The sequence below is a fragment of the Lytechinus pictus genome, chromosome 6 (assembly GCF_037042905.1).
Source record: "Lytechinus pictus isolate F3 Inbred chromosome 6, Lp3.0, whole genome shotgun sequence".
Classification (NCBI taxonomy): domain Eukaryota; kingdom Metazoa; phylum Echinodermata; class Echinoidea; order Temnopleuroida; family Toxopneustidae; genus Lytechinus; species Lytechinus pictus.
The window spans coordinates 665,571-681,672 of NC_087250.1; the positions used below are offsets into that span (position 1 = coordinate 665,571).

Sequence of the window (16,102 nt, forward strand, 5' to 3'; positions counted from 1 at the left end):
AAGTTTACAATATTCATACTACTACATGTACCATGTTGTAATACCATTTGGGCATTTTCACGGTAACTGACATTACACGGCACAATGTTTTCACACCTTTCATGGTGTGTATCTCTAAAAACAACAAATGATGGGAGTTTGCTTTTGATAGAGTTAATAAAGTGAACCTTGCTGTATACTCTGATACTAAGTTTTCCTATGTAACCACATTTTTTTACGCATCAGCAAGCAAAAATGTGTCGGTAACTGACATTACGCAAAAGGACATGCAATTTCAGGGTGTTCATTAAAATTGAGGCATCTCATGTCCCTGAGTAGATAATTTGAATATGTAGGCTAAATATACCTCTGTTACTAGGTTAAGATGTGTCAAAATATTAAACAATTCGTTTTTGTCTTTTGGGGGCTATGATAATTTTTCCACAACCATGCTGGTAACTGACATTACAGTGACTGACATTACACTGAATTTGCCATAGAGATAACACATGGAAGTCAAATGTGTGGAATCATTGCATTGTATCTTCTGTGCAGGGCTTCACATGAAAGTGAGCTTGATGTGGAAGTATACCCAAGTTTCTAGGAACATTTCAATGAAAAAACTCTTTCTTTTTCTTAATTCCTTTCTTTGGTTTGAACATTTTTATCATTACTTGTAGGTAACTGACAAAACACATTAACATTTACCAGTGCTATATGATTTTCAAAGGCATAATTTTCTTAGTAGGTACTTATATGTAAGGCTTTTTAAAATCATAAAAGTTTCATAATACTTCACATTTTTAATTATCAAAAGATAAGAAATGTATGTTTTACTTACTCGGGGGGGGGGGGGTCATAGCAGCTACATGTTTTCCTATAGTAATTTAATATTGCATTGACTGTACACATGGATTTTTCTGACTATACACCCATAATATATTCATCAGTTTTATATTGACTTTTTAAACCTTTTCCTTCTCCAACCTCCCCCTCCCCTCAAAAAAGGCAAAATGAATAAGGGTCTCATCCCCTAGGCTACACGAACCCCTCCCCCGAATCTAATGCAGCCATGTAGTTTTATTGATTTCTATTCTGGTCAGTGCAAGCAATGCTTGTTCATATCTGTCGGATTTCAATTCTCATCATAATTTGTTTAATCATTTTCTTTGCTAATTTCTTTTTTAAGCTGTCAACAAAAAATAAATTCCAGCTTCTAAACTGAAACTGAACTATTTGTAAATTAGAAAAAAAAAACAGTTTTAGTAGATCCATGCAACATCGATCACAACTGTCAAATTTCACTTTTCATCTATACTTGTAAACCCAAAACAAAATAGTATCACACTACTAACAGACCTGTATAAAAACCAGGAAATTACTTTTAGCGAGGCAATGCTCAAAAGAATCCTAGAAAGTAAACAAGTGGAATGCCTCTGGCCGTCTCACCTGCATTACACGATTCAATATAGCAGCAGTGCTGATTTTGAAAACTACTATAACTCGCACAAGATGTTCAGTGATACTTGGTTACTCTTATTTCCACGTTTTATGAACTAGACCAATACACTTATAGAGATATGATGGCGATTCAACAAATACCCCCAACGTGGCCAAAGTTCTTTGACCTTACATGACCTTTGACCTTGATCATGTGACCTGAAACTCGCACAGGATGTTCAGTGATACTTGATTACTATTATGTCCAAGTTTTATGAACTAGACCAACACACTTTCAAATTTATGGCTGTAATTCAACAAATACCCCAATTTGGCCAAAGTTCATTGACCCTAAATGACCTTTGACCTTGATCATGTGACCTGAAACTTGCACAGGATGTTTAGTAATACTTGATTACTATTATGTCCAAGTTTCATGAATCAGATCCATAAACTTTCAAAGTTATGATGGTAATTCAACAGATACCCCCAATTCGGCCAAAGTTCATTGACCCTAAATGACCTTTGACCTTGGTCATGTGATGTGAAACTCATGCAGGATGTTCAGTGATACTTGATTAACCTTATGTATAAGTTCCATGAACTAGGTCCATACATTTTCTAAGTTATGATGACATTTCAAAAACTTAACCTTAGGTTAAGATTTTGATGTTGATTCCCCCAACATGGTCTAAGTTCATTGACCCTAAATGACCTTTGACCTTGGTCATGTGACATGAAACTCAGGCAGGATGTTCAGTAATACTTGATTAACCTTATGGCCAAGTTTCATGAACTAGGTCCATATACTTTCTAAGTTATGCTGTCATTTCAAAAACTTAACCTCAGGTTAAGATTTGGTGTTGATGCCGCCGCCGCCGTCGCCGTCGGAAAAGCGGCGCCTATAGTCTCACTCTGCTATGCAGGTGAGACAAAAAGGGACCCTGGAAATCCCCTTCATCACAATGTTAAGCTTAAAGAATGTTGCAGATTTAGGCAATAGGTTGGGAAAAGTACCCTCTACCACCCCCCCCCCCCCCCCGAAAACCAAACAAAAAATTGTCTGATACAAACAATTAGGTACTTGGTAAGTGCATATGTACAAAACAATTTCATAGTAATTTTTTTTGCACGATGGGAATGCAACTTCCTTCATAATTTCATATAGTAGGCTATTCCTTGTGAACTACACCTGTATACCTTTTAAAAGTCAATAACAAGCTCTTCTGGTGTGACTTTTAAAGTAAAAGACTTAAATAACAAGTATACAATATTTCTTCACCATAAAATTGACCACATATTTGCATTTCAATATTGGTAACCAACGTTTTATCATGGTAACTGACATTACATATATTTAATGGTACCCTATGGCTTCATTGTTAATTAGTAATCTTTAATTTTGGTGTAGAAGGGAGGGGTGTTACCTAGAGAGGAAATCTACCAAGTTTCATATAATACATGTATATCCTCTTTTCCAGGAAATTAGAAAAACAAGTTCATGTTTTCGGTAACTGACATTACATACCATATCACATACTTCATCAATGTTTTTTTATCAGATGAATGAATTACTGGTGTTTCTTTCTGTGGGATTTTAAAAAGTGTTATAATAGCAAGCTAAATCACAGGCGAAAACAACATGATCAAACTTGTTCTTTAAAAATCTGTCAAAACAAAATATGTATCAATATACTATTTTCAACACTAATTTGTATCCATACTTTGGCAGCCATTTTGAAATAAAAAATGGCTGCCAGAGTCGGAAAAAATTTGTCTCAGAAACTTCAGGTCTTGTTTTATTTAAAAACAAAGCATTTGACATGTATACAAGGTACATGTATGAAACAAAACAATCTGACCTGGGATAATTAAACAGTTCAAAGTCTAAAGTGATCACAGATTGATTAAAGGGGAAGTTCACAATGACATCAAATAAAATCACCATGTCCTGTGACTTCCTGAATTTTACAGACCCTACAGGTATAACCATATCGAAAGGTAAAATTAACAAATTACAACCAGTTTTAAGCAGAACAGACAGAAAAATGCAAATTTATTCGTTTTCTTGCCACTTATGTATTTTGCTTGAAAAAAATTGGTTTGAACAGTCTCAGGCAGCAAATGTCAATCAGGATGGTTGCACATGTAATCACATTTTCAAGATTATCAATTTGCCACCCCCCCCCCCCCTCAGATCTCGGCCACTAATCGCTGTGAATAATTTGCATGCACACACATGTAGAGCCAGATGTAAACTTAATAATCTTTAAATATTTTAAATAATTTATTTTACAAATATGTTGCTTTCACTTTATACTGTAATAAAGCTAGTGGGCACGTCATGATCTAGTGGTTCTGACTCTCGCCTTTCAAACAGAGGGTTGTGGGTTCGAATCCTAGCCATGGCGTGTTTTCCTTCAGCAAGAAATTCATCCACACTGTGCTGCACTCGACCTAGGTGAGGTGAATGGGTACCCAGTAAGATTTGATTCCTTGAATCTATCTCTGCAAGTGGACCGTAACACCTTACTGACCTTCGGGCAATTATATTTATATCTTTATACATAGAGTAAAATTCACTGAGCAAAATGCCGAAAATTTCATCAAAATCGGATAACAAATAATAAAGTTATTGAAGTATAAAGTTTAGCAATATTTTGTGAAAACAGTCGTCATGAATATATTCATTAGGTGGGCTAATGATGTCACACATCCCCACTGTCTGTTTTCACATAAAATCATAATTTTTTCATTATTTCATACTTGTGTGAATAACATGTCTCCCTTATAATAAAATAAGTTGCAGCAATAAATATCTAATGCAATAAATCAGATGTCAATCCAATTTTTCTAGTTCTTGGAGGAAATAATTTGAATAATCCTAATTTCATATATAATAAAATACAAAAGAACAAGTGGAGATGTGACATCATCAGCCCACCTAATGAATATTCATGACTGTTTTCACAAAATATTGCTAAACGTTAATAGTCAATAACTTTGTTATAAATTTGTTATCCGATTCTGATGAAATTTTCGGCATTTTGCTCAGTGAATTCTACTCCATTTATTAAGCTATAAACATTTTCAGCCCGGACCATCCCTTTAAGCAAAATCATACGTTAAAGAGAAAAAAAAAGGACATTTCTATGCCTACCTTGTACTTTCATTCAGCTCGGTTAGTACGGTTCAAATGCATGTAAACACTTAGACCCGGACGTACTATACCATAATTGATTGCATGCAGGGCTGAGTCCCATAGCTAATTGCACCGGTTATTTTACATGATTAGCAATACGATCAATTCTAACGTCTTGTGTTATAGGGCCCACCTCTGGCGTGCGGGAATTGGGTTCGCTGGTTTCATAACTCCTTGTTATTTTGTGTCAGAACCCCTTTTCATAAAGTGATTTCTCGAAAAATAAGTCTTCGGCACAGCAAAAACTTAGCATGCAAACCCGTACATATTCATGAATATGCACAGCGAGTTTCATGAATATTCAATGCGGGGTAGAGATATGTCTGGAAAAGGTTCGAGGGCATATTTTGGAGACAAAGAAAATGAAAGTTAATGAGAAATTAAAGCTTTAATTGTTTGATATGATTTTTTTCAGGATCAAATGATATTATCATTTTGGATTAGCCCTGAAAATTTTAGGGAATTTCGATTATTTAGTTAATATAAAATATTAGCAAGCAAATTTTCCATCATAATCCATGAAAAAATTAACTCTTTCTCCAACCGCGTAGCCAGGATTTCATTTTGGAGGGGGCGGTAAATGCACGCAAAGCGTGCCAACACTTTAATACAGAGCGCAAAGCGCGCTCCCTAGGGGGTGGGTGCAGGGAGGGGGACTTTCCCCCTCCCGTGCGAAGCGCGAAGCTTTTGGTGTTTCATAAATTAAAATGAAAAGGAGCCGTCTCTCTTGACTCTAGTACCTATATCAGCTCCAATTCAATTGACTATATTGTGATTTTGAACCTTGTTTTCAAAAGTGATTGTGAACGCACAAAAAGGAATACAATGGAGGAAATTAAAATCATAACCCCGCGCGAAGCGCGGAAGCTAAACCGTTTTATCAATTTTTTTGCCATGAAAAGGGTCCCGAGAAAAGGGTATTCTCAAAGATATATTGAATACTTCCCTTGGAAAGATCAGATTTGAATACAAACAATTTAGCGACAGTGCATATATCTTTAACTCGCCAAACAGAGGAGAAGAAGTGTATATGCCGGGAGGAAGATATTCTTCCCCGCGCAGAGCAATAAACTCTGAAATTTCAAAGGGTGGACATTTCATCAAATATAGATATCTCCAACCAAAAAATTACACGGGGGCGGCGGGCGAATTTGCCCCGGAAAGTCCAAAAAGAGCCCCGGAAAAGGGCTAAAAACATTCACACGAGGGCGACTGCAAAACTCATAATCGCCCCCGTCAACACTGTATATTTATGTAGCATTTCATGCATACGTACGTGATTGCATTTAAATTATACATTATACGTTATATTGCATTTAAATGTGTACTTGTTTGCATTTGCGTGTGACCGCTTATATTACAATCTTGAGCTGTTTCCTACGCGCACACCAATTGTGCTACAAAATCCCAAACTCATTGCCCGACTGCAGTTGCGAACATCACGTATATATGTACGTAAATCACCGCGGAGCTGCCCGCAGAGTCACACAAGCAAATACAAGATACAGTGGCACAATAACATTGCTCATTTCAGCGCACGCGAGTCCATCATAGGATCGTGTCAGCTAAGAGAACTTACCTGTGAATCTCTGTTTACGGGCGTGAATAGTGCATGTGGTACATGTGCCTATGAATTCGAGATGGTACCGGTACGTACTTCTCGCTAGCTCGCGCCGCGCTGCTTCGAAGCTTCGTCGCGATCGCATGTACAGTACACGCGTATGATTACACCGTATATGCTAGCTACCGTGTATATATATACACACACACACACAGACACACACACACAAACGCAAAAAAGCCGCGAAATAGCTCCAGAAATTGTAGCCCTGGAAAGTGGAAAAAGAGCCCTGGAAAATTGTTTTGGTAAGAAGCTGAATATATGAGAAAATTTAATCCTTCAGAAAGGCTAAATTATAGAGAAGATTAAACTTTGGAAAAAAGTGATTTGTTTTGGATTAAACGCCATATAATTATTATAACGTTTGCTTTAATGATCTATCTCAAAGATACCATATCAAATTTGTCAACACGTCAATTTACAGCAGTGCGCTATCTTCAGCATCAGATTTTTCACGTTCATGAGTTAACGGAGGTGCTGCAGTTCGTCACCTTTTATGTCCGAATTTCAGCAATGTTCATTTGTGTCCCGTCATAGAAGTAAGTTTCGTAGATTAATCAGATAATAGGGGAGATAACGTGTTGATTATATAATTATGACAAGAAACTCAAAGAGAGTTATTGACGAAAAACAAGTAAAAATTCATTATAAATGTACACGTGAAAAGAGGTTGAAGTTAGAAGACAATTTTTTGGCTCAAAAGGCTCGTGTGAAATCTAATCACAATTGTCTTTAATGCACATGACGGAAATTTGTGTTATAAAGTAAAAGTTTTAAGATGTCTAAAATCTGAATATTTAATTAATGAAAAGCTTCAGTTGAAAGCTTTGTTTAGTTTTTTGGAAGCAACTGGTTATGTTGGAAAATGTGAATATAAACATTTCCAGGAAGTTTAGTTCAGTTTGGATTCATAATCTAAGCAAAAGCATGAAAATACAAGACTTCTTTTTTTAGTGAGAATGAAGAGGCAAAATATGTGGGTTATTTTCATATTACAAAGATTATATTGTATTTTAAAGCATATCTATGCTTAAGACAAGTTGCTCATTGTGAGGTGAAAGTGCATAAATATAGATCTATACAAAAGGATACAAAAACATGTTCATGAGTCTGATACATGAACATTTGGTGAATTCATGAAGTGTATTTTGAAGAGGTAGAAATAAGTTTCTGGCAAAACTAGTTTTGGTTCATGAATAATTGCATGTGCATTTAATTTAGAGAAAACCAGTTTTAAAAGCTATTAGGGATTTGTTTCGGCATAGTTGGACTCAACTATGCGTTGTTGGCGCCCTGCCAAAATTGGGCATTGATTTTTTATGCCTTTTATATAAGGAGTGATTTTGATAGAAAATAATATTGTCTGCTACATTCAGACTTTCAGTTGGTTTATATTAATCTTAATCCATGCTTTTACTATAAACAATGAAAGTCAATCTTGGTCAGAATATTTAGTAATACTTTGATGGACAAATGTAAATGCATCAAGACCAGGTTACACAAGATATTCATATTTAAGTGCATGTTTTAATTCAGGATGAGATGACTCAAAATATGCTGTTTTGTTTTATCATTTCAGATTGAATAAAATCTACAAATCAACACTGTAGAAATATCTCAATTCCATGGTTCACATCTCGGCTTGTTCTGTACTATCCATAAATTCAATTTCTTCGCATACTCCGGGAATAGTACAAGAAGGACAAGATGGCTGAAAGAGCAGGCGAACTGAAGGTGAAGCGGAGGTCGGCAAAGGGGAAGTTCACAAGGACTTTGAATCAAGTTCAGGCCCTGATGGACAGTGAAAGATCCAGCAAAGAGGTTGATGAGGGTTTTCAGGAATGTCAGAAATGCTACAAAGATCTGGAAGAGAAGCATGACGTATACTGTGAGCTTCTTGATGATTCGGCATATGAATCAGAGCAGGCATGGATAGAAGATTGCATGAATAACTTCATGCAAGTGAAAGCAAAGGTTTGTGACTACCTCGAAAACAATAGCATTGGAAATATCAGCTCTGGAGGAGTAAGAAATGCAACTCAATGTAAGGTGCAGGTTGAAAAACCTAAGTTACCCAGGTTTTCAGGAGATATTAGAGAATATCAAACTTTTAAGTCCGACTTCAAGCATCTCATTGAAACCAGATATGCCGAAAGGGATTGCATAACAATTATGCGTACTAGCCTGCAAGGGAAACCACTGGAAATAATTCAAGGGATAGGAACCGACTATCAAGCAGCATGGGAGCAACTTGATATCATGTACGGTGATCCGAGGAATCTAGCCGATGCTATCATATCTGATATCACAAAGTTCAAGAACTTGAAGGACGGTGAGGATGCAAGGTTCATCGAGTTTGCCGGATTAGTTAGGAGGAGTTACAACACTCTGAAACAGATAAATAAGGAAGAGGATATGAACAATTCTCATATGTTGGCGTTGATAGAACGGAAGCTTACAAATGAAGATCGTAAGATTTGGTTACGTCTGCAGAGGTCACCCACGTTAAAGGGCTTGATGGACTGGATGAGCGAGGAACTACAGACTCGCATTCGGGCGACTGCATCCATTCGAGAAGGAAGATCAGATAACAAGAATAAGCAAGGTGCATCCATACACCAAGTTATGAACCAAGACCAAGGCAATGATGTGGTTCGTAAGCAGGACTTTAAGTGTTGGCACTGTAAATCCAATGATCACTGGATTGATAAGTGTCAAATGATTATCAGAATGAGCCAACCAGAAAGGTACGACTTGATGAAGGCGAACAGAGCGTGCTTTAGCTGTCTGAAGCGGGCCAGCAAGGAACACCGCATGACCACATGTAGACGAAGAAGGAAGTGCGACCAATGCCCCTCATATCATCATCCTTTGCTGCATTCAACAATAGAAAAAAGGGAGTCTACAGTGGACGTGGCAAGTATCGGATCAAGAGATACACTCTTACCAATACTGTCAGTCAAGGTTCGAGGTACGAAGGGAGCGGTCATTGGTAACTGTTTGTTGGACTCTGGGTCTCAAGTGACACTCATCAGGACGGAGATTGCAAAGACGCTTAATCTAGAGGGTGATCCAATCCAAGTCGTGATCACAAAAGTTGGCGGAGACAGAGAGACTGCTGATTCCAAGTTATATCGGGTTAAGCTTGAGTCTTTGGATACCCATAAAGTCATTGTGGTACAAGCTATCGGACTAGATGTCATCAACGATAACATCACAGGTGTTAATGTTAGAGAGTTAGCAAGGATTTTCCATCTTGACAAACTCTACAGAGGTTCTGGACCAATTGATCTACTCATCGGTGCCGACTATGCAAAACTTCATCTTGGGAATGGAAAGCCAAGAGAGAGAGGACATCTAGTTGCTAAGCGAACGCCACTAGGCTGGGTGGTGTTTGGTGGTAAACCAGGCCAGAAGGGTGGAAACGTACTCAATGTACAAGTAATCAGGAATCCAATTGATCTGCAGGATTTTTGGACGACAGAGTCTATGGGAGTGGCCTGTCCAGATAAAGAGGTAGATGAACAGAAGTTTATCATCAAGGCTTGTCAGAAGAAAGGACGACAGTGGCTGGTTCCATATCCATGGCAGAGAAACCCAAAGGAACTGCCAGACAACAAGGTACTGGTGGAAAAAATGCTCTGTGCTACAGAGAAAAGGTTGCTGAAGGATGCCGAGCATGCCAAAGCCTATGATAATCAAATCAAAGAAATGGTACAGATGGGTTTCGCAAGGAAAATGACAAATGAGGAAATGGAGTCGTATGAGGGCCCTGTGCATTATATTCCTCATCATGCAGTGTTGCGACCGGAAAAGAAGAGCACACCGATAAGAATTGTCTTCAATTCCTCTTCAGTGTATGCTGGCAAGTGTCTCAACGACTTCTGGATGAAAGGCCCTGACCTATTAAATAACTTGTTTGGAGTCATCCTACGTTTCCGGGAGAGGTCAGTAGCAGTTTGTGCAGATATCTCAAAAATGTACCACAGGGTGCTGATACCCGAGTCTGATCAGCACGTACACAGGTTTTTATGGAGAGATTTGCAAGTGAACAGAAAGCCTGATACGTATGTGATGCAAGTCGTGACGTTTGGAGATAAGCCGGCTCCAGCAATGGCGCAGACAGCACTGAGACTCACTGCAGAAGAAGGCCGTGCTCAGTCTCCAGAGGCTGCAGATGTATTGAAAAGAGATACATACATGGATGACATCTGCACATCTACAGATACGATAGAGCAAGCTAAAGCCTTAACCAAGGACATTGACATGATTCTTGCTGATGGTGGGTTTAAGGTGAAAGGCTGGACTTCCAACATACAGCTAAAAGGTCCAGAGGCAAACGAAATGGAGAAAACTATGATGGAAAGTCTAGCAGAGGAGAAGGTGCTAGGAGTCTTCTGGGATAGAGAGAAGGATGAGTTCTCTTACAGAGTGAAAGTTGACAAGTTCATAGATAAGAGACTAACCAAGAGAATCATCCTCAGTCAGGTTGCCCGAATCTTCGATCCGATTGGCTATACAGCACCATTTGTCATCCGGGCAAAAATTGGACTACAGCAACTATGGGAAAATGGCTATGACTGGGATGCAGTTCTTCCAGATGAATGTCAAATGGAATGGAAAAGATTCTTTCAAGAAATGGAAGAGCTCAAGGAGGTAACATTTGAAAGATGTCTGACTCCGAAAGAGGCAGTGGGTAAGCCGCTGCTCTGTATCTTCAGTGATGCTTCGATGCATGCCTTTGGAGCGTGTGCATACCTGAGGTGGGAAATGGATGGTGGAGGCTACATGACTAGATTTGTGGCAGCAAAATCACGAGTGGCACCACTCAAGCCACTAACAGTTCCACGCCTTGAGCTTCAGGCTGCAGTTCTTGCGAGTAGGTTATATAAGACGATATTGGAGGAGCTGAGGATTGAAATTGAGGATGTCATTTTAATGACAGACAGTACGATCGCCCTCTCGTGGATTAGAGGTAGGGCGAAAACCTTCAAGACGTTTGTTACAACAAGAGTGGGAGAAATCCAGACCAGTACAGACCCCAGCAAATGGAGACACATCTCTGGAGAAAGCAACATAGCAGATGTGTTATCAAGAGGACTGAAGGCAAGTGAGCTGGTGGGGTCATGGCAACGGGGTCCAGACTTTCTTCAAAAGTCAGCATCTGATTGGCCCGACGAAGTCGAGGTTCGTGAGGACCTTCCTGATGTTGAAAAGGAGAGGCGTAACGAGAAGACAGTTCTAAATGTGTCTCAGAGTTATCATCTGATTGATTACGAGAGGTTCTCTAACTGGAGGAAACTGGTCAGAGTAGCAGCATTGGTGATAAAGTTTGTAAAGAAACTCAAGGCCAGACGGCAGAATCAGGAAAAAGAGACCAGTATAGAGATTACGCCCACAGAACTAGATGACGGAGAAAAGTACATCATCAGAGATGTACAAAATGGCATGGAGTCTCGAATCAAGAAAGGAGAGCTGAAGTCTTTGAGTCCATTCATTGATGACTACGGTATCATACGGGTTGGAGGCAGGATAGATAAAGCGATTACGTCATTCGAGCAGAAGCATCCTGCCTTGCTTCCATATGGACATCATGTTTCAAGACTGATTACTCGTCATGTACATGAGACGAGTCACAGTGGAGTAGCTGCAACCATGGCAAAGATAAGACTGAAATACTGGATTCTTCATGGTCACAAACTTGCCAAGACAGTTAAGTATAGATGTACCAGGTGCAGAGTGTTTCAGCACAAGACAGAGACCCAACATATGTCAGACCTACCAAAAGAGAGATTGGCCCCAAGTACACCACCATTCCACTTCACTTCATGTGATTATTTCGGGCCGCTAACGGTGAAAGTGGGACGTAACAAGACATCAAAATATTATGGGGTGATATTCACCTGCTTGAACACTCGTGCTGTTCATCTGGAACTGGCAGTGGATTGCAGTACGATGGAATTCATACAGGTGCTAAGACGTTTCTTCTCTATCAGAGGACAACCAACGATGATCATGAGCGACAATGGTACCCAGTTCATAGGTGCAGAACGAGAACTAAGGAAGATGACGGAAGGAATGTCTGACAACGAGTTGAAGGACTTTTGTGCAGAGAGAGGCACTACATGGAAGTTTGTTACTCCAGGGGCACCACATCAAAACGGGTGCGCCGAATCTTTGGTCAAGAGCTGCAAGCATGCATTGAAAAGGGCGATAGGTGATCAAGTGTTGTCGCCTTTTGAACTGTATACATGCTTAGTGGAGGTATCGAATCTTGTCAACCAAAGACCTATCGGCCGACTTCCAACTGATCCAGACGATGGCAGCTATATCTCACCGAACGACATGCTTCTAGGACGAGCTTCGGGGAGCGTAGCGCAAGGCCCATTCTTGAAGACGCGAAATCCAAGACACAGAGTGGAACTGGTTCAGCGCATTGTAGATTCTTTCTGGCAACGGTGGACAAGGGATGTCTTGCCACTGTTAGCTCCAAGAAGGAAGTGGAATGTTCATCGACGCAATGTCTGCATTGGGGATGTAGTAATGCTCGCCGACATGAACTCTATACGCAGCAACTGGACAATCGCTCGCGTGATTGAAGTTTACCCAGGTGACGACGGTAAAGTGCGGAATGTGAAAGTAAAGACTATGAACTCTGAATATCGTCGCCCAGTAACCAAGTTAGCAGTAATCTACCCTGTTGAGGGATACGAAGATTAGTACATAAGGACTGTAAGTTTTGAAACAATTTATCTGTAGCGCGAATTTGGCTGTTTTTTTTTTGTTTCGATTTGTAATGAGGACAACCCCCTCATTGGGCGGGGAGGATGTTTTGGTAAGAAGCTGAATATATGAGAAAATTTAATCCTTCAGAAAGGCTAAATTATAGAGAAGATTAAACTTTGGAAAAAAGTGATTTGTTTTGGATTAAACGCCATATAATTATTATAACGTTTGCTTTAATGATCTATCTCAAAGATACCATATCAAATTTGTCAACACGTCAATTTACAGCATCAGATTTTTCACGTTCATGAGTTAACGGAGGTGCTGCAGTTCGTCACCTTTTATGTCCGAATTTCAGCAATGTTCATTTGTGTCCCGTCATAGAAGTAAGTTTCGTAGATTAATCAGATAATAGGGGAGATAACGTGTTGATTATATAATTATGACAAGAAACTCAAAGAGAGTTATTGACGAAAAACAAGTAAAAATTCATTATAAATGTACACGTGAAAAGAGGTTGAAGTTAGAAGACAATTTTTTGGCTCAAAAGGCTCGTGTGAAATCTAATCACAATTGTCTTTAATGCACATGACGGAAATTTGTGTTATAAAGTAAAAGTTTTAAGATGTCTAAAATCTGAATATTTAATTAATGAAAAGCTTCAGTTGAAAGCTTTGTTTAGTTTTTTGGAAGCAACTGGTTATGTTGGAAAATGTGAATATAAACATTTCCAGGAAGTTTAGTTCAGTTTGGATTCATAATCTAAGCAAAAGCATGAAAATACAAGACTTCTTTTTTTAGTGAGAATGAAGAGGCAAAATATGTGGGTTATTTTCATATTACAAAGATTATATTGTATTTTAAAGCATATCTATGCTTAAGACAAGTTGCTCATTGTGAGGTGAAAGTGCATAAATATAGATCTATACAAAAGGATACAAAAACATGTTCATGAGTCTGATACATGAACATTTGGTGAATTCATGAAGTGTATTTTGAAGAGGTAGAAATAAGTTTCTGGCAAAACTAGTTTTGGTTCATGAATAATTGCATGTGCATTTAATTTAGAGAAAACCAGTTTTAAAAGCTATTAGGGATTTGTTTCGGCATAGTTGGACTCAACTATGCGTTGTTGGCGCCCTGCCAAAATTGGGCATTGATTTTTTATGCCTTTTATATAAGGAGTGATTTTGATAGAAAATAATATTGTCTGCTACATTCAGACTTTCAGTTGGTTTATATTAATCTTAATCCATGCTTTTACTATAAACAATGAAAGTCAATCTTGGTCAGAATATTTAGTAATACTTTGATGGACAAATGTAAATGCATCAAGACCAGGTTACACAAGATATTCATATTTAAGTGCATGTTTTAATTCAGGATGAGATGACTCAAAATATGCTGTTTTGTTTTATCATTTCAGATTGAATAAAATCTACAAATCAACACTGTAGAAATATCTCAATTCCATGGTTCACATCTCGGCTTGTTCTGTACTATCCAAAAATGAAAAAGTAGCCCTGGAAAATTTTTAAGTTTCTCCAAAAAGAGCCCTGGAAAGAAAAAAAGTAATTTTTTGGTTGGATATCTCTAATACCCCATCGGCTCTAATTCAATTGATTTCCTAAGATTATTGAACTTCATTACAAGGAAAATAGTGTGCAAAAAGTTGAAACTTATGTGATTTATTGAAATTATATAAAAAAGGATGCCTAATTTCTTTGACTTATCCTGAAGCGCTTCATTTTGAATTATAAAGAAACCTAAGTGTCATTCAAAATTTCAAACTGAGGGCGCAAAACAGGACAGGAGATGAATGTGCAGGGAAATAACATGAAGATTAATAGAATTTGAAAACAATATTGTAATTTTTTATTCAATACGACACAAATTTTATACATTCCTCTTTTTAAATTAGGAACCTGTTTGCCCCAAATTATGGTTGTTTAGTAATGAGCTGAAAAGCGGGAGAAGTTGACTTTATGGAGGTGACGGCAGAAATTGATACAAAGATTTAACCCGCCCGGAGCCGACCCGACCAGAAGTTGCGCGATCAAAAAAAAAAGATAACTTCATATACTTCGGCCTAACCTTACTCTAATTCCATGCCCAATGTATACATTTGAACTTTAACTGGCAAGAAACACATATAGCTGAGGTGGGGGGAGAAAGGGTGGGGGAAACAATGAAGAACTTCAATATTGTCATTTGACCGCGCGCAGCACGGAAGCAAAATTCATATATAAATTTAGAGCAAGAGTGAAGGAGTTTTTCTTTTGAGAAAAAAAATAAAGAATAAAAAGAAAAAAACCCAACAAAGCTACCTTTCCTCCCTTCCCTTTTCCTTTTTTCCTCTCTTTTTTTCTTCTTTTTGGGGACGTTTTGGGGGGGGGCGACCGCCCCCAACCCCCCCCTTCCTGGCTACGCGCCTGCTCTTTCTCCACGTGCGCGGATGACGGTTGAACCTCCAAAACGAATCGGGCGTTATCACCGAGTTAATTGCACCCGTCCGCTGGGCCTGATGGGTTTCATAACGGTTATCAAACGATATTACGACTAGTCTACTCTCCAAGAGTATTGGGTATTTATTTTAAATAAACCAATGCCAGTGGCAGCGCCAGTGGGATCAAGTTACACACACTCGAAATTTTGACGGAATAAAGCCATATTTTGGTATACGTGTATCCAACTTTTCCTTCTTAAATCTCTTAGAATAACTTAGATATATGTCACTCACACGTATTGCGAGGTTAGTATTAGTATTAGTAGGCCTATATATGTTAGATAATTCGGCTTGATAAACCTCGTTCTCCGTATTTTTTTTTTTCAATTTTAATTAGGCCTAGGGGAGGGGACATATGAAGTATCTAACTTACTACTCTTGCCAAGGCCTAGACCAAAAGCTTCGGTCTCTGCTAATGTTGGTTGTTCCGCTGAACTCTGTTGCCAACAGTGTTGTAAGTCACCAAATACAGAGACCGAAGTTCTAGCTCGATCTGTACAGGGGACTCAATGGCCATATGTTTATGTATTAAGTTCGGATAAAACAGGGAAGTGAAGTTGAACGATAGTCAAAGACGAAGTAAGTCACCGTTTTTCCCCTTTTAAGTTTATTTTTCCCTGTTTTGGTG

The 16,102-nt window shown here is 38.6% G+C and overlaps 2 protein-coding genes across 2 annotated transcripts in view; one reads left to right on the plus strand and one right to left on the minus strand.

Annotated features, from left to right (window-relative positions):
• The window catches only part of LOC129263622 (2-hydroxyacyl-CoA lyase 2-like), a 28,174-nt gene extending 28,119 nt beyond the window's left edge, over nucleotides 1–55 (minus strand). Inside the window, exon 1 of the mRNA XM_064100607.1 lies at nucleotides 32–55. Within this exon, the coding sequence (XP_063956677.1) occupies nucleotides 32–55 (24 nt within the window). The remainder of the gene's footprint in view (nucleotides 1–31) is intronic.
• Nucleotides 56–6,681: 6,626 nt separating this feature from the next.
• Nucleotides 6,682–13,354, plus strand: LOC129282369 (uncharacterized). The gene is made up of 2 exons (XM_064100632.1): nucleotides 6,682–6,781; nucleotides 7,822–13,354. The coding sequence occupies exon 2, from the start codon at nucleotides 7,950–7,952 to the stop codon at nucleotides 12,960–12,962; it is 5,013 nt and encodes a 1,670-aa protein (XP_063956702.1). The 5' UTR covers nucleotides 6,682–6,781; nucleotides 7,822–7,949; the 3' UTR covers nucleotides 12,963–13,354.
• Nucleotides 13,355–16,102: the final 2,748 nt, after the last annotated feature.